Raw genomic sequence first — 17,405 nt, 5'->3', positions numbered from 1 at the left:
CCAGAAACTATCACAGGCCCTCCGGAGCAGCCCCCAGCCAGTGTGGTACCAGCGCCTCCTGGCTGTGAGGGACCCCCTGTTATCTTCAGTGTTCCTGGAGGGTGAGGGGGATGGGATCTTCTACCCTCCTCCATCCACCACCCCCAGATCCTCTTCAGGCACTTATCCTGCTCCACGCCAGAGCTGTGAGATGGTTGGTGCCATCAACCCTGGGAATTGTCATACTGAGAGGGTGTCCCTGGCGCTGTGGTTTCAGGCTGGCAGCAGCCTCAGGCAGCCATCGTGGCCCAGGGTTTTCCAGGTCCCAAGTTGAAGTTGATCTTTGTAAACATGGGAGCAACAGGCTTGACTGCGTTTATAAATGGAAACTTTGATTTGGAAGCCTGAGATTCCCCCACAAGGGAATGGGCCATGGACCCAGAGCTTCCCAGCCCAGGTCCGACTCCAGCTTCTCCCAGCAGGATATGTGCACTGGTTGTGGGGGAGTGTCGAGTAGCTGCAACCCCAGCCTGTCCTGACAGACAGACACCGGACTCTTCTCATCAAAGGAGTGCTAAGGACATCCTGACAGCTCGGGTGGACCCTGTGCTGTCCTGGGCTTCGCAGCTCAAGGTATGAATGGCCCCTTACCCTGGGATTGCCCTCCACCCACAAAGGGGGGTCCTGAATTTCTCCAACCCCACTCCCCACCACCAAGTTACATGCCTGTTGCCATGTTAGTCTCTGGTTGGAAATGCGAATGGAACTCGACTCACGAAACCACCTTTTGGAAGCACAGGCAGGTTGCACCTCTCAAACCCGGTACTCTCGTGCGGCGCCTTGGTGTGCGAGAGACAGACTGTGACACAGACCAAGGGGGGACAGCGACTGTGTGGGGCCAGGGGCACAGGCTGGGTGTGTGTGACGGTGACAGTGCATGTGCTGGCTGCTGCTGGGTACATTTCTGAGAGAAGCCGCCCCTGTCTCTTTAAGGGAAATCTGTCCTGTTCCGTTGTCTCCCCCTCCCCTGCATGAGTCACTGACCATCCATGCTTCAGACACCCCTGTGCATCTCCCTGCTCTGCAGGGATGGGGTACAGGGGCAGGGAACCACCCTGACTTCAGCACCTCCCTCTCGCCTTTACCCCTTCCCCTCTGGGCTCAACCGGCAGGAGAAGCCTAGCAGCAGCTGGGCTGCAGGCAGAAGAAGGTGCAGAGAGGGGCAGCTGGACACATGCTGCTCCCTGTAAGTACAGCCGCTCTGCTCATCAGCTGGGCGAGCTGGGGGGAAATACTTGGCAGGCCAGTTCCGGCCCCCCGGGGCTGATTTTTCCCACCCAGACCTAGATCCTTGTTGCAACCATTGTTACATATTTCCAAAAGCTCTGGCCCCCAAAGTGGCATCTATCAGGTCTGTATGAAAAGGTTATGGTTATGCTGTTTGCGGGCAAGTACACGCTTATGTAAGCAGGGGAATGGTCCCGCTGTTGAGGGGAACTTTCCTGGCTTCTGCCCGACCCTGGTGAAATGGGCCAGGGAAAGGATCTGAGTCCCCACTTCCACTCCTTGCACCCAGAGGCCTCCCTGGGCTCCCCTTCTACTCCCCTGTGTGGCAGAGTCCTCCTAACCCCAACAAGGCTGGGCCTAGGATTCCTGGGGTTTGCCCCCCAACCTTGTCATGGTCACCTAGCGCAGGAGTCCAGGGGCCCCACTCCGGGGTGCCCTCTCCCTGCCAGACGCTTCCCTCCCCCACTGCAGGTTACATATAGTTCAAGCAAATGTAATTTATTAAACCGTAGTCAGTTTTTAGAAAAGGAATAAGGAAAGTGGAGACAGTTAGGGGAAAATCCTCCGCGTGAGGGCACAGGGAGCTTGCACACAAAGGACAGGCCCCAGGCTGACGAACCCTCCCCCGGGTAAGGCCCAGCCTGGCTGGTCGGGGAGGGGTAACAGGACCGAGCGGCGGAGTAGCCTGGCCTGCAGCACAGGAGGGTTGCTCCGGGCCCTGTGTCTGGGGCACTGGGTGTGGTGGTCCTAGGCCCTGCCTCCCCTCAGGAAGGCCCTGGTGGCAGAAGCCTCCTCCCCAGTCAGGGTTTCAATCCCCCTGTTCTCCCCACAACCAGCTCCTGGGCTGCTTCTCTGGCCCCTCTTGTACCAGTTGTGTTTTTCTCCTTCCTTGTCAGGGACTGCGTGAGGCTGGGCAGGGTCCCGTGTAAGACACTGAATCGGAATGTCCGGCCAGCTGGTATTATTGGGTGATGCTCGTGCTGGGGACGCGGGCCAATGCTGTACACCCATCACAGCTCTGTTGTCTTCACAGCTGTGGCAATTAACCAGCTGAGTGAAGACCTGTGGCTTAAATGAACCTTTTCATGCTGGCCCCAGGGAGATTTCAGAACATACCTGCGGGAAATCAGCCAAGTACTTGGGAATTCCCCAAGGGAAGGAAAAGCTGTGGGGGAAGGTCGGGTGCCTCCTAGCAAAGGAGGTGGGCGGGGGGGGGGGGGTCTCCTGTAACACAGGGCCCTTCCTATTGTCGTTCGCCTGCAGGGGCTCTGGTGCTGTTTGACCCTGCTAAGGAGAGGACTGGCTGGTTGCCTGAGCTCTGCCCGTTCTCTCTCAGGGAGTATTAAACTTCCCACTTCAACTTCCCAGCTCAGAGCTCTGAGTCTGTGCAGGCTGAAGGAGGGCTGCTCCAGAGCCGTAAGTCCACCCCATGCCGCTTTGGTTTCTTTTCTGTGAAAAGTCGGGACAGTCTCTGATCTTTTTCAACAACCCCCAACCTCCAAAAACCCTGCAAGTTTTTCTGCCCCTCCCTTTCTCTCCGTTGCACCCCCGTTTTTCCATGTGGGGGCCGTGTCTACGCTCATGGGGAAGATCGAATTATGATACACAACTCCATCTATGGTAATGACACAGCTGGAGTCCAGGTACCTTAAACTGCAGTTCTATGCAGTCTAAAACTCTGCGAGGGCGATGGAAGTGAAAACTCCTGTCGACTTCCCTCACTCCTCCGGAGGAGCAGGAGTACCGGCACTGACCGGGGCACCCCTGGAGTTCTCGTCAGCACTTTCCCTCCCGACACACTGAGCTGAACTCCGGAAGAGCTTCTGCTGCGCGCCGACAAGCCCACAACAGGAAAAGAGAAACGGGCCTCGGGAAGCTCTGCGCTTTTCAGAGGGGGAAGGCGCGCGCTAAAAATCAGAACGTTTCAGAAAAAGAAAAGCAGACCTGTGGGAATGCTGGTTTCCTGAAAAGGCCACTCGCTGTCGGAAAAGAACTGTGTGACTGAACTGAGCCTGGGGCTGTGCAGGCGGAGAACCCCCCACCAGCAGCTACCTGTCCTGGGCTCCTGGCCAGCTGGTGCTTTCACTTTCTCAGGAAGTGGCTGGGAGGAACCTTCAGCCACCCTGGGGCTCCCTTCACCCAGCGTCCCTGGGAGCTGGAGCGCTGCTGGGGGCAGAGCAGATCCCTAAAGCCAGAAGAAGGATGAGGTCGAGTCTGACAAACCCCCTGCACAGGCAGAGCCAGGCTCGGCGACTGTGGAGCGCACACCCACACAGAGCTCTGCAGCCCCTGGCAGGGCCAAGGCCACCATCTTTGTTAGAAACGCCGAGGGCAGCGCGGTACATCACCAGCAGCAGCAGCAGCGCCGGGCTCGGCGCCCGCTGGCGTCCCACGCCTCCCTGGCCCCTTCCTCCCATCTCCGCCTGCAGCCGAGTTAGCCTGGATCTGCCCAGCCAGGCCGCCGCACTGGCGCGCAGACCCGCTGCGGCAGACCAGCTCCGCGCCAACCTGCTCCATCCCCCGGGCCCTGCCCCGCTGGCGGGTCCTGCGGCAGCTCCGCCGGAGCAGCGCCCGGGACCCACAGCCGCAAGCGCCACGTGCGCCGCGCGGACAAGCTCCGCCCCCCGGCCCTGCGGGCGGTACCATTGCTGCAGGCGGGAGGGGCGCCGCGTGAGACAGGGCGGAGCGCCGGGCTCCGTGCGCCCGGGGACACCCCCCCTCCCGGCGGCGAGGTGGTTCAGTTCAGACCGCCCTTCCGGGGGGCGGAGGACACGTGGGAGCCCGGCGGGGCTGCGGCGGAGCTGAGCATGGCCCCGCGGCGGCGAGTGCAGCCTGCGGCGGGGGCAGCGGCGCGGCCGGTGAGCGGGGCCGGGCCTGGAGGGGAGCTGGACCCGGGGGAGGCGCCCGGCGGGGCGGAGTGGAGCGGGGCCCGGGTGGGGGGACACTGGGAGTGACTGGGCCTGAGTCTGGGCCTGGGGGGGGGAGTGGTACCTGGGGGGCCTCCGGGCCGGGTCTCGGGGGGTTCGGGACCGGGGGGGCTCCGGGCCGGGTCTGGGGGGGGGTTCGGGACCCGGGGGCGCCGGGCGGACTCTGCGGGCCGGGCGTGCAACGCTCCCGGCCGCAGCTGCCCCCCCCGCCCCCCCGAGCGGCAGGCACTGCCTGGGTGCATCAGGGCTGCGTGGCCGAGGAAGGACCGTTGTCAGGAAGCGCCGTCGGTGGGAGGGAGGTGCTGGGCTCGGGTTGGGGGGAGTCCCTGCTGCGGGGGCTCTAGAAGAAGTCTGGCGAGATGGGGGTATCAGTGGCAGCACCGCTCCGCCTGTTGGGCCGGCTGACCGAAGAGCCCCCCACCCTCCGTCGTTGACTGGAATGACGGGGTCTGTGCCCTCCCCCCAGCAGCAGACCGGCAGTAAGCCCTTACCAGCCTTCCCCGAGCCCGATGGCTCCTCCGACGTGGAGCCGGACACGCGAGAGATGGTGCGGGCGCAGAACAAAAAGAAGAAGAAATCGGGGGGCTTCCAGTCCATGGGTGAGTGAAATAAGGGTTGCTGGGCTTGGGGCAAGCTGCAGTTCAGGGCAGGCTCAGCAGGTGTGCAAGGGCAGGCGGAGGAGTGCGTTGCAGGGGCATGGGGAAGAAATCCTGGGTATGGGCATGCCCTGGCAGCTGGGCTCTTTTATTTGCCTCCTGGAATCGGCACCTCCCCATTGCCTTTGTGAGCATTTTATGTCTAGCTTTGGGGGCAAGAAACATTTGTAGCAAAGAGTGAGCCGAGTTTCTTGTCGCAGGGTGCCAGGAGCTGGGCTTTAAGTGAAACCAGCATTGTGAGACTCGCCTGAAAGGTTTGGCAGCGTTGCCCCTGTGACTGAAAGGCTGTTTAATAGCACTCTTGTGTTTGTCTTCTCCCCTAGGCCTGAGTTATCCAGTGTTCAAAGGGGTCATGAAGAAGGGCTACAAAGTGCCTACGCCAATCCAGCGAAGGGTAATAGCTCTCATTGCAGCTGGTGTAATTTTATGGGGTGTGTGTTTTGGTCCAGGCCCTGGGGGGGTCTCTGTCAGTGATTCCAGTCCTGCTTTGTGGGGGTGGGGTGGCAGGTGACTTTCGCTGTGCTGGCAGGTCTCAGGGTGTGTCTTCACTCCAGGCTGGGGTTCATCTTCCGGGGTTCAATTTCCTGCGCCTAGTGGGGACGCAGAATTGAGCTGTCAGGTCAGCGCGACCCCTGTATTCCTCATTCTCAGGAGGAGTAGGAGAGGTCGGCAGCTCCCGGGGAGCTCCCTCTGTGAGGGCAGCCAGAGGAGTCAATTGCAGGTAGGTCGATTCTAGCAACGCAGTTGCCGTAGCCGGAACTGCATATCTACAGTTGACTCTGATGTCCTGCGTAGGCCTGGCCTTAGCCACCTCTGGCATGTGGAGTCCACTAGATCCAGTGTCAGCAGTGGCTACCCAGCACCCCTCAACCTAACCTGTAGGCCTCATTGCCACAGGTATCGTTGACCTGAAGTACATAGCAAAGTTCTGAAAAGTCACAGGTGTTCATATGGCTTATGGGGGCACCCGTGGGTGCTCCAGTGATGAGCTCAGAATACAAATCCTCTGGCTGGATTGGAGCAGCATCAGTTCTTGTTTTGCAGACCATCCCTGTGATCCTGGACGGGAAGGACGTCGTGGCCATGGCCAGGACAGGCAGCGGGAAGACAGCTTGCTTCCTCATCCCCATGTTTGAGAAGCTGAAGGTGCCCAGTGCCCAGATGGGGGCACGAGCCCTCATCCTGTCGCCCACCCGGGAGCTCGCCTTGCAGACGATGAAATTCACCAAGGAGGTAGGAACTGGGGGAGAGCAGCACCAGCTGCTCCAGGAGACGTGAGAACTGGCATAGCTGGGAGCTTGAGAGCGCGGCTCAGAGCTTATGGGGCTCTGCAGAGGCACTGCCGTGTGGCGATTACTAAAGGACAGCTTCTTGTGTGACCTAACACCCAGGGACTCGCTGCCAGGAGAGCTCATTAGCGCTGAGAGCGTGGCAGGGTCCAGACAGAGGTGGATTCTAACGTGGCTGATGGGAGCATCCGTGGCTACCCCAGTGATGGGCCGAGACCAGGTCTCAGCATAGCGTAGCACTAGACGGGGCTAGCAAAGGAGTGAGATCGGCAGGTTTCAGCGCGTGGGCCGCCAGGCTGTGGGCAGGTGACACCGGTCTTGTTCTCTCGGGGCTTCCTGGCACCTACCTCGGAAATATTTGATGCCGGCAGGTGACCGGACAGAGATCTGCTGGACCTGGACCTGGGTCTGGTGCAGTCTGGCTGCACTCCTGTGGTTCAGCTCGGGACAGCTTTCGAACAGAGCTCTAGTCTGTGTGTGGGCATTTTTCATAACCCTCTGGGTCAAAGTGGGATCACCAGCCACGGCGCTCTGTCTGCGTCGCTGCCCGGCTCTCCAGCCGCTCCTACACGCACCCCCGCCCATTGCAGCGTTAGAGATGGAGGCAGATGTACACGGCATCAGGGGATTCGTCCCTCCTGAGACAGCCCTGCCTCGTGGCCTGGGGTGGCCTGGCAGTGATGTGAAGAGTCCCGTGGTAGGAATGAGGGGAGCAGGGAGCTGGAGGCAAGAGTGGCATCTGATGGGGTGTTCCTTCTCCTGCAGCTGGGCAAGTTCACCGGCCTGAAGACGGCGTTGATTCTGGGCGGAGACAGGTAGCCTGAGTGCAGTGGGGTGTCTTGGCCCCTTTCAGCCTGCCCCCTGCATCGGGGCGTAGGCCCAGCTGCTGGTGTGTGCTGGGCTCAGAACAAAGGCCAGAAGTGATGTGCCCCGATGGGCAGCTGGCTGCTCTGTGAGCAGCCTCTTCTGGGACTCTGGTCCCTGCTGCTTTTGGCAGCAAGCAGATGGAGGACAGGAATGCTCCGCAGTGGGGCTCCCTGGGAGTGTGCTGCTGGGGCCCGGTGTTGTCCGGAGGGCTGTGCTATGGCTCCCACCTGCCGGACGTTGTTACCTGCACCTCAGAGTCTCTCTCACCCCTAGGATGGAAGACCAGTTTGCAGCTCTGCACGAGAACCCGGACATGTGAGTGTTACCGCTGAGGGGCCCAGGCTGTGCTTTCCAGGTGGCTGGATGGCCATGGCGTGGGGCTGGCTTGTGGGTGGGTTTCCCTCAGTTCTTGGAGCGTTGAGCCACAGAAGATGCATCTCCCCCGGCTCTGCCCACCTGCTTTGTCCTTGCCTGTGACTGACCCGGAGTATCTGCGACTGGCAGGGTTCTGTTAGGCTGTGGTAACCCAGCGCAGTCTCACCTCTGGTGTTTGTATTGTGGTGGCACCTGGGAGCTCTGGCGAAAGAGCAGAGCCCCACCCGCTGGGGGCTGGGCTCTGTCCGTGCAGAACAGGCTTACGGTGGCCGTGTGCAGTGGGTCTGGCTCTGCATGCCTGGCATAAAGGGGCAGTGGCTCCCCTGACGTTTAAACCCCCTGAGCTGAGCAGAATCGACCACCCAGCCTCCACCTGAGCAAAAGGAGGAGCAGTCATGGGGCAGCTACTCAGAGCCCCTCAAGAGCATCTTCCTATGTGTGCTTGGGGGGTGGGGCGCAGGCTGGGGGCGTCACCTGGCAGATGTGGGCGCGGGAGGCAAGCTGGCGGGAGCGGGAGGTGGAGAAGAGCTGGCGTGTCTGGTGTTTCACCGGAGTGGAGAGGGATCTCCGTAGGTGTCGCAGCGTGCCCCCGCCAGCACAGGAGGGAGCTTGAGTCTGGGTAGCGGCTTGGCCCTGGCGTGCAGTCACGGCTGCCCGTTGGTGTCTGTCGTTACAGAATCATTGGCACCCCTGGGCGCCTGATGCACGTGATCGTGGAAATGAGCCTGAAGCTGCACAGCGTGGAGTACGTGGTGTTTGACGAAGCCGACAGGTCAGTTCCTGGCATTGCAATAGCTGGGATCTTCCCCAGGGCCTCCGCCTGCCAAGTGTGACAGCCGCGTCGCCCAGGAGGGGCTGCACCCTTTAACCTCTGTCGGAAAGGAGCATGGGTGGGGGGACGGGTGGAAAGCACTGAGATACCAGCACCTGCTCAGGGCTCTTGGAAGAGCAGCCAGATGACTGCCTGATGCTCTCTCTTGTTGGCTGACGCCGGGACTGAGCTTCCAGCGTGCAGGAGTTCGGGTCCGAGAGAAGGGTGTTAACTTTAAGGGCTTGTCCGGGGTGGAGGCAGCTGGGCCCCGTGTATCAGGACTTGCAGGCCCCTTGCAGACGCTCCAGTGCTGCCTTGGCTGGTGGGGACAGGATGCCTGGTTGTGCAGCCGCTGACCTTGGTGGTGTGGGGCCCCTCAGGCTCTTCGAGATGGGCTTCGCGGAGCAGCTGCAGGAGATCATCGCCCGGCTGCCCGAGAGCCGCCAGACTCTGCTCTTCTCCGCCACGCTCCCCAGGCTGCTCGTGGAGTTCGCTCGGGCTGGTGAGGAGCGGCCCCCAGCAGCCCTGTGCGGGAGAGGACGGGCTGACGGGCAGATGAGCTGCGATGCTCTGTCCCCTGCTGTCGCCCCGTTCCCCATGAGGGGGGGCCCTGCTGTGTCACGCCCACCTCTTTCCCCTGGCCCGGGTCACTCGCGGAGTGAACTTTGGTGCTTGTGGACGCAGGTAGCTCATCGCACGCAGGGCTCTGCTGGCACATGCCCCTCCTAACCCGCAGCAGCCCCTGCCAGGCTGGCCCAGTTGGCCTCTTGCGAGCTGCGAGGGTACCTCCGTCGCTGTCTTAAAATGAGTCTGTTGCCTGGGCCTGGGCCTGCACCAGCTGCCCACATCCTCACGCTCCTGCCTCGCTCGCAGGTCTCACTGAGCCCGTCCTGATCCGGCTGGACGTGGAAACCAAGCTCAGTGAGCAGCTCAAGGTGAGGCGCTGGGGCTCGTCGGGAGATGGGCTGGCTCTTGTTTCTGGGCCAGTGCTGCATGTGGGACTGGGTGGGCAAAGTGGGCTGCGTCCAGCCCAGCAGGGCTTTGAAGCTGGCCTTTAAGTGCAGCAGGGCTAAGGCAGCTTCCCGGCCTGTCCTGCCCCCTGCCACTCCGGGAGGCGCAGCCCTGGGGGCGAGCGGGGCAGCGGAGAGCTCTGTGTGCTGCCCTCACTGGCAGGTACCACCCACAGCGCCACGGGCGGGGCACCGGACCGGCAGCTAATGGAAGCTGTAGGGGCGGTGCCGGCAGGCCCAGGAGGCGGCAGGGCCCCCTGCCACCTTCTCCCCAATTGGGCATGGCGGCCGTTTTGGGGACGGACGTGGGACCAGGGTAGGGAGAGGGGAGCTGCCTCTGCCCTGCTGCGCTGCTAAAAGAGCCTCCCTAGGCAAGCGGCACCTGGCTGGAGCCTGCCCTGACCCCTCCTGCAGAGCCCCACATTCTTGGCCCCCTCGTACCATTTCCCTTCCCCGGTGGGGCCCATAACCCTCCAGGTCTGCCCCCTCCTGGTCCAGTGTAGCCCAGGGAGCCCTAGACCGTGTGCAGTACAAATAACGGGGCCCGGGCTGGGGGGTCGGCAGTACGAGCTGGGTGGCCCTTCCAAGGGGGCACGACCCTTTCCTAGGCGGCCTTTCAGTTGTGGGCAGTCGCCAGCCCCTCCCCCGCAGCGGGGCTGGTAACTGACGCGGGGGCGGCCGAGGGGCTGCTACGCGCCCATCCCATCAGGAACGTCGATTCGTTAGCTGTGCTGGCGCCTGCTCCCATCTCGCTGGCTGGCAGCTCGGGTAGGGCCTCAACCCGAGTGCGGCAGGTGTGGGGCTTCCAGGGTGGTTCCCCCAAACTCTTAGGGAACCAGTGTAGACGTGTCCCCCCCGCCCATTAGTCCCCAGCCGGGGCCGGAGAGCAGCCCTCGCTGATGGAAGAGCAGGCTGAGGGCGATTCAGACAAGCTGGCCACGCACGAGTCCCTGGGGCCGGCTCTGACGCAGTCAGGGCTGATGTGATTGCAGAGCCGCTGCTCGTTATCTCTGAAAACTCCTGGTGACCGGGGGAGGCGCCAGGTGATTGGAAAAGGCAAACGCCGTGCCCAGCTGTTTGGGGACGGCTTCCCCAGGAGGGTGCTGAGGCACTGGCCAGGCTGCCTGGAGGTGGTGGGATCTCGCTCCTGATATCTCAGGCTGGGCTTGGCACCGCCTGGGCTGGAGCTGTGTGTTTGGGCGGCTCCTGTTCGGAGAGGGAGCAGGACCCTGAGGTCTCCACCAGCTTCGTCCTTGTGACCGTGGGGCGCAGCCTGCGGTGGGAGCCCTAGATGTCTGGCGTTGGTGGCTCCTGGGAGCTACGAGGGACCTCCCACCTCCCCTTGCTCCCCGGCAGATGGCCTTCTTCCACGTGCGCCCGGACGACAAGCCGGCTGTGCTGCTGCACCTGCTGAGGAGCGTGGTGAAGCCCCAGGACCAGACCCTCGTCTTCGTGGCCACCAAGCACCATGCTGAGTACCTCAAGGAGGCAAGTCGGGGACCTGGCACCCCGTGGGCCCGAGCCACTGGGCTTGGCGGAGCCCGGGAGCGCCTGGTGCAGAGAGGGGTCTGCAGGCAGTGCTGAGAACGAGGCCGACGGGGGTTGCTCCCCAGGCCCTGGGAGCTGCTGGGGGTACCACTTCCAGTGCAATGAGGAGGGAATGCCCTGCCCCGTCCCGCCCCAGCCGGTTGCTTGGTGCTGTGGCTCTGCAGCGCTGGGGCCTGGGAGCACCCAGCAAGGCTGTGGAGCGGTGAGCTCTCCTGCCGGGGAGACCCTGGGCTGGTTCTGCTGGCTCTGTGCGAGCGGGCGGGCGGGCAGGCACTCCAGCCCGGGTTGCTCTCCTGCTGGGCCTGTCCTGGACTCCTGCGTCCCAGAGACCAGGGTGCTGCTGGCGGGCCGAGCCGGACGAGTGCTGCGCTGCCGGAGGGGCGTCAGTGCCGGGGCGCTTGGGAGCTGGTGGGGGAGTCTCAGGTGCTGCTGTCTGGCCAGCAGGGGCAATGGAGGGGAGCAGCCTAGCCTGAGCAGCTGGACGGACTCTCCCCTCTCTTGTGCCTGGGCTTTGGGCTGCTGCCTTGTTCTGGGGCCCTTGGGGTGATCACCCCTTCTGGGCCCTGCCCCCTCCTCCCCTCCAGCTGCTGGCGGCGCAGGGCGTGAGCTGCACCCACATCTACAGCTCCCTGGACCAGTCGGCCCGCAAGATCAACCTGGCCAAGTTTGCACACGGCCGGTGCTCAGTGCTGATCGTCACCGACGTGGCCGCCCGCGGCCTCGACATCCCCATGCTGGACAACGTCATCAACTACAGCTTCCCGGCCAAGGCCAAGCTCTTCCTGCACCGCGTCGGTGGGTGGCTGGGGCAGAGCTGACCCTCCCGCTCCAGGAAAGGCCCCAGAGGAGGGAAGCCTGGCTCCTGCCCTCTGCCCCTCCTGGGCAGCCCCTGCTGTCGGGCACACCTGTGCCAACCTGTGCCCTGCTCTCGGGCTGAGCTGCCCTCCGGGGGGGCGGGCAAGGCTGGGCCCTGTGCAGCTTGGTGGGGGAGGGAGTCTTAGATCTCGGTCTGTGGGGTGGGGGTGCTAGTGGGGCACAGGCGCTGGGGACCCGAATCCCCTTAGCCAGAGCAGGCCCATCCCCTGCTCCTGGGAGCTGTGCCGCCCTGGTCCTGGTCCTGGTCCCGGTCCCGCTTCTGCTTCTGCTCCGCCGGCCGGGAGGTAGCCCAGAGCTAGCGGGGTGCCATGCTGTGCCTCCCCACAGGCCGCGTGGCCCGGGCTGGCCGCAGTGGGACTGCCTACTCCCTGGTGGCACCAGATGAGACCCCCTACGTCTTAGACTTACACCTGTTCCTGGGGCACCCGCTCACCTTCGCCAGCCCTCACGAGAAGCCCTCAGGTAAGGCCCCTGCCCTCCGGGGCTGTCGCCTGGCCTCATGCAGGGGAGCCGGAGCCCAGCTCGGAGGAGGGCTGGGGCCTGGGGGCTCTTGCAAACACACCGAGCTCCCCTGCGGGGCGGGATGTGCTAATGGAAAGGTAGTGGCAGCTGCTGCCAGAGGCCGAGAGTTCAGACACCCCTCCCTGGCACAGCGTGGCCCTGGGGCTCTGTTACTGGCGCTTGCTGCGTCGGACGGGGGCAGGCTCGCTGCCTCCCTGCTTAGCGCTTGTATCCTGGCCTGAGAGCTCGGCTAAGCTCGGCCCAGCCCGGCCCAGTTACGCTCCCACCTGTTCCAGGCTTTTCCATACAGCTTCGCCCCCCTGGAGCTGTGGTTGCACTGGGACTCTGACAGACGTGCCCTGCCCTCCAGCCAGGCCCACGCTTTTCTTGGCTGTGGAACAGCTGTTCAGCGGCACGGCGGGCGGGGCTGATGCAGCGTTGCAGGGGCAGTCTGGGACCTGGAGACCGTTGGTGGGGGAGATAGATACGGGGGCAGAGGCCAAGGGTTGGGGGGAAATCAGCTGCATGTGCCTGAACGGTACAAGCTGCTCCCCTGGCTGATTCCCCCAGGGCTGCTGAGCTGGGTGCAGGCTGCAGACTTGGGGTGGGCTGGGGCCTGGGGCCCTTGGGGAGCAGCTGCCAGCTCCCAGCCCCTCTGTCGTCCCGCAGACAGGGCCGGGGTGTTCGGCCGCGTGCCCCAGAGCGTGGTGGACGACGAGGAGTGCCTGCTGCTGGCCGACCACGAGCGCTCGCTGGAGCGGCAGAGCCTGCGCCAGGTGGCGGAGAACGCGCACAAGCAGTACCTGGCCTCCCGGCCTGGCCCCTCGCCCGAGTCCATCAAGAGGGCGAAGCAGCTGGATTTCTCCCTGCTGGGCACCCACCCGCTCTTCAGTGAGTGCCCGGCTCCGGCTGGGCTCCGGCCCCAGGGCCGTTGCCTGTGGCTCGGGCAGGAGCTGCTCCCATAGTCGGAGCCCCTCCGGAACCCTTCTTGGGGTGGCCGGGCCTGGAACAGCCGCCTCACCTGCGGCAGCCGGGCGCGTGGCTCCGCCTCGGGCACTCACTGTCCCCCTTCCTCCCTCTCGCGCTCCCGCCCCCAAGGCTCGGGCTTTGAGGAGGACGAGCTGGAGAGAGTGAAGTTCGTGGACAGCATTAGAAGCTACCGGTCGAAAGCGGTGAGTGCCAGCCGGGGCGCGGCCCAGGCCCGGGCCTGTTGGGTAGGGGGCGCTCGCCCCAGAGCGGTGACTGGCCTTGCCTTGGGCGTCTCGTCCATCCGCGCGGTGCAGGGCTGGCTGGCGAGGGGCCGTGTTAACCGCCCAGCTCCTCTGCTGCAAGAGGGGGTGCTTCGGCATCGCCGCCCTGGCACAGAGCGGCCCAGGGGGTCTGCACCACAGCTCCTCCAGCTCCAGGGAGACCCTGCCCCAGGGCTGCTGCTGGGCCAGCTCCCTGGCCCCCGAAGGACCCAGCACAGCCGGGGGAGCTTTGGGCCGAGCAGGTGGCTTGGCCTGCCCCAGGTTAGCGCAGGGGGTGGGGCTCACGGCTTCGCCTCTCGGCCCAGACCATCTTCGAGATCAACGCCACCAGCAAGACCCTGGCCAGCGACGTGATGCGAGCCAAGCGCAGCCACGACCGCAGCCGCATCGACGCACACCGGCGGGAGCGGCAGGCCGGGGCTGCACTGGCAGGCCAGAGCCCGGCCGCTCCCGCCCCCCAGGACGACGAGGGAGACCTCCAGGTGAGGAGGGGGAGCAGTGTGCTGAGGACCTGGGCGTTGCCCACCTCCCAGCCCCATCCACGCCTGGGCCGGCTGGAGAGGAACTGCAGCTGCCTGCCCCGGGCCTGCGCAATGGCGGGTGGGCGGGCTGGGCTCCGGGCACCGCGCGCAGGTCTGTGCTGGGACGGGGGCAGCGCAGCAGAGATCGCTGGGCGTCTGCAGCCCTGGCACCAGCCGGGCGAGCTAGCCCAGCAGCTCCTGGCCGGGGCAGAGGGGGAGAGCCCCTGCCCAGCCCCTGCCCTGATCTGCCCCTGCCAGGAGGCGTTTGGCCCCCCGGGGGGCAGGAAGAGGCGGCGGCGCGCAGCGGCAGAGGGCGTCGGGGCAAAGCGGCGACCGGAGGCGCAGCAGGAGGAGGAGTTCTACGTTCCCTACCAGCCCAAGGACTTGGAGAGCGAGAGGGGGTGAGACGCTGCGTCAGTGACGGGACCCCGGTTCCTGGCGGCCCCCTACACCTCTCTGACTGCTCCCTTGTGCTCCTGCAGGCTGAGCGTGGCGGGAGAGGGCAGCGCCTTCGAGCAGCAGGCGTCGGGCGCCGTGCTCGACCTGCTGGGGGACGACAGCCACACCATGAGCAAGAGCAAGCAGCTGCTCAGGTGGTAAGTGGCGGGGGGCCTCCCGGGCGGGGCTGAGCCGGCTGGCTCCCAGCGAGCCCCTGTAACCCCTTCCCCTGCTCCAGGGACCGCAAGAGGAAGCGCTTCGTGGGGAAAACCGGCCAAGAGGACAAGCAGAAGATCTACACCGAGAGTGGCAGGTACATCAGCAGCTCCTACAAGAAAAACCTGTATCCTTGCGGGCCTGCGCTCGGGGCCCCTCACAGGCCAGGGCGGAGGGGGTGTCTGGCCAGCCGGGCCCAGGGGCTGTCTTGAGGGCAGGGCCCTGGGGTGACCGCAGGGAGCAGCTGTTTCCAGTGGCGAGAGACTGGGGGCTGCTGCGGATGGAGGGAGGCGGTTCCAGTGTGTGTGCCCTGCGGGCTCCGGCTCAGCTCTGCAGCTGGACAGCGCTGGGCCTGGGCTGCCTGCCGGCAAGGGTCCTGCCCAGAGAGAGCCGGTGACACGGCACAGGGCAGACGGTGGTGGGTGCCGGCCCTGACCCGCAGAGCACCCTGGGGGCAGAGAGCCGGGGTGAACAGGCAAAGCAGCCAAGAGGTCAGCCCTTCCCTTAACCCACCGCCCCAGCTACGAGAACTGGAAGAAGAAATACAAGGTGGAGGAGCGGGACTCCGAGGACGAGCTGGGGGGCGAGTCCCGGGGTGGGATGCACCGCCGGGGCCGAGGTAAGAGCCTGCATGCAGAGCCCTGCCCAGGCCAGGGGTGGCGGGAGGCAGGCTGGTGCCTGATGCGTGGCTAACACACTTTTTCCCCAGGGCAAGCTCCACAGTGTGCCAGGCCCTGTTCCCAGCGGGAGCCCTTGCCACCGAGTGGTGTCATTCCCACATGGCTCTAGGGCAGTGGTTCCCAGCCTTTTCCCTAGTGCCGACCCCCAAAAACCAGGCCCAGCCCCTGTCAAAGTCGCTTCTACCCACCACATCCGCTTCGCGCAATGGGGAGGGAAACCGCAGCGCGGGCGTTCAGACAAGTGATGACATTATTGGAAGAGATTTAATTGAAAAACAGTCATCGACTGTAACTCAGCAATTCATTTACAACTGACTTTCTCTGATCATTTCCCCTGGGCCCCTGCAGGTCTCTGACCCACCCCACCAGGGTCTGCAGGCCGCAGGTTGGGAACCATTGATCAGAGCTCAGTCCGGGTACATCTGTGCAGCAGAGTTATTCTGAAATCACTGTGAGCATCTACATGGTGCAAGTGCTATTTCAAAATAATTTCCAAATAGCAGGCGGCTTATTTCGACTGCTGTAAACCTCCTTGTAGGAGGAATAGCGCCTGCTCCAAAGAGGGGCCGTCCAGTCAGGGAATAGGGACTGTTTCGAAATAAGCTCTTCCAAAATGATTTTGCTGTGCAGACGCGGCATTTGGCTTAGGGCAGTGCTTCCCGCGGCTGTAATCCGAAATAGGCTTTACCTGGTGTAGACGTGCTATTCTGGAATAAGTTTCGCTTATTCTGGTGTGTCCCTAGAGTGTAGATGTGGTGTTCTGGAATAACTCCAGAATTAGCTGTTCTGGAATGACCTTGCTGTGTGCACAGACCCTTCCTGTTGGTGCCCAGGGGGAGAACTCAATCACTCGCTCCCTCCCCGCAACAGGAGGCAGGCGGCCACTCCGATGCCCCGGGAAGCCTGGCCAGCCACAGGGCGAGGTGCGCTCGGAGCTGAAGAACAAGCAGCAGATCCTGAAGCAGCGGAAGAGGGTGGCCAAGCAGAACTTCCTGCAGAGGGGCGGCCTCCGGCAGCTGAAAGCCAGGAACCGGCAGCGGGTCCAGGAGATGCGCAGGGCGGCCTTTGGCCGGGGCACAGGCAAGAAGGGGAAGATGAGGAAGAAGATGTGAGAGGGGGAGCGTGGGAGGGCAGCTGGCCTGACCTGAGTGGGGGGCTGGTTCCGAGCCATCTTCTCTCACCTGCCCCCCCGCCCTGGACTCTGCCCCAGGCAGGAGCCATTAAACAATGCGCTGGCTGCTTGTCGGTGTGTCGGAGATTTGTCCTGAGTGCAGCCCCGGGGGGAGGGAGCTGCTGCTGTCCTGGCCCAGGGCTCTCGCTAAGCAGGGCCAGGCCTGCCTGCCACCCTCCGCAGTACCTCCAGAAAGGCGCCAGTCCAGGGAAGGAGGCAGCGAGCTTGGTCACCAGCCTGTTGGGCCAGGGCTGTGGCGGCGGCAGCTTAGGGCCCAGGCTCGGTGTTCTTGACCTGTGAGAGCGCCCGGCGCCAGGCGAGTCATTGGTATGCACAGCACCAGTGGCCGTTCGCCTCGGGGCTCAGCCCTTTCCACCGGGCTGTACTCCCCACCAAGGGTAACAGCCCGAGCAGGGAGCAGCGCCAGCTAGTTCCCCATTGCCTGTCACGCCTCAGCCCTTCCCACTTCTGGCAGCCTCTGGGGCAGCGGCGCTCCCCCAAAGACAAGCCACTGGTTGGAGGAGGGGCTGGGCCGGATGACCCTTTCCAGCCCTGCTCAGCTGTGATCCTGCAGCAACCCCAGCACAAACTCCCCCTTTTAACAAGGAGCCCCGAGGCTGCTGGGGAGCCTTACACACAGGCTTGCCCCAGAGGAGTGGGGCTGTTTTCCTCCGAGGATACCAGTGGTGCCAGGCTCGGCTCCCGGCTGGATCCCCACAAGGCAAAGGTGTGTAAAGGTGCAGCGGGGCACTTACTTAGAAAGCTACTTCTGCAAGTCAGCGTCACCGGTCAGGGCAGGCTGCACTGTGCGACGTGAAATGCTTCTCCGGTCCCTGCCTGGGCCGTCTGCCAAGGGGGAAATGGGGAGCAGCCTTCGACTTGCCTTTCCGCAGCCGGAGGTGAGCTACGTGCAGTGTCAAAGGCCAGTGTCAGTAAGGGACCAGCCTGCGTTTTACTCCAATAAAGAGGCTTTGTCTCGTCTTTCGCCCTCCCTGCTGAGTGG

The 17,405-nt window shown here is 63.8% G+C and overlaps 1 protein-coding gene across 2 annotated transcripts; it reads left to right on the top strand.

The window, feature by feature from the left end:
• The first annotated feature begins 3,776 nt into the window (after positions 1-3,776).
• On the top strand, positions 3,777-17,402 carry DDX54 (DEAD-box helicase 54). 2 transcript variants are annotated; one of them, XM_075012821.1, is made up of 20 exons: positions 3,777-4,124; positions 4,660-4,792; positions 5,173-5,243; positions 5,894-6,082; positions 6,904-6,953; positions 7,279-7,320; positions 8,057-8,152; positions 8,572-8,693; positions 9,065-9,126; positions 10,558-10,689; positions 11,334-11,544; positions 11,953-12,087; positions 12,796-13,017; positions 13,225-13,298; positions 13,682-13,858; positions 14,156-14,298; positions 14,380-14,493; positions 14,574-14,678; positions 15,073-15,170; positions 16,102-17,402. In XM_075012821.1, exons 1-20 carry the CDS (start codon positions 4,074-4,076, stop codon positions 16,341-16,343), a joined length of 2,469 nt encoding a protein of 822 aa, XP_074868922.1. In that variant the 5' UTR covers positions 3,777-4,073; the 3' UTR covers positions 16,344-17,402. The 2 variants fall into 2 exon arrangements, with proteins under 2 accessions (XP_074868922.1, XP_074868920.1); XM_075012819.1 differs by having other exon boundaries at positions 4,016-4,124; positions 4,663-4,792; positions 16,102-17,401.
• The last annotated feature ends 3 nt before the right edge of the window (positions 17,403-17,405 follow it).

The sequence above is a fragment of the Carettochelys insculpta genome, chromosome 18 (genome assembly GCF_033958435.1).
Source record: "Carettochelys insculpta isolate YL-2023 chromosome 18, ASM3395843v1, whole genome shotgun sequence".
NCBI classification, from domain to species: Eukaryota; Metazoa; Chordata; order Testudines; family Carettochelyidae; genus Carettochelys; species Carettochelys insculpta.
Note: the sequence above shows the minus strand (reverse complement) of the source record. Positions and strands in the feature narration are given on the sequence as shown.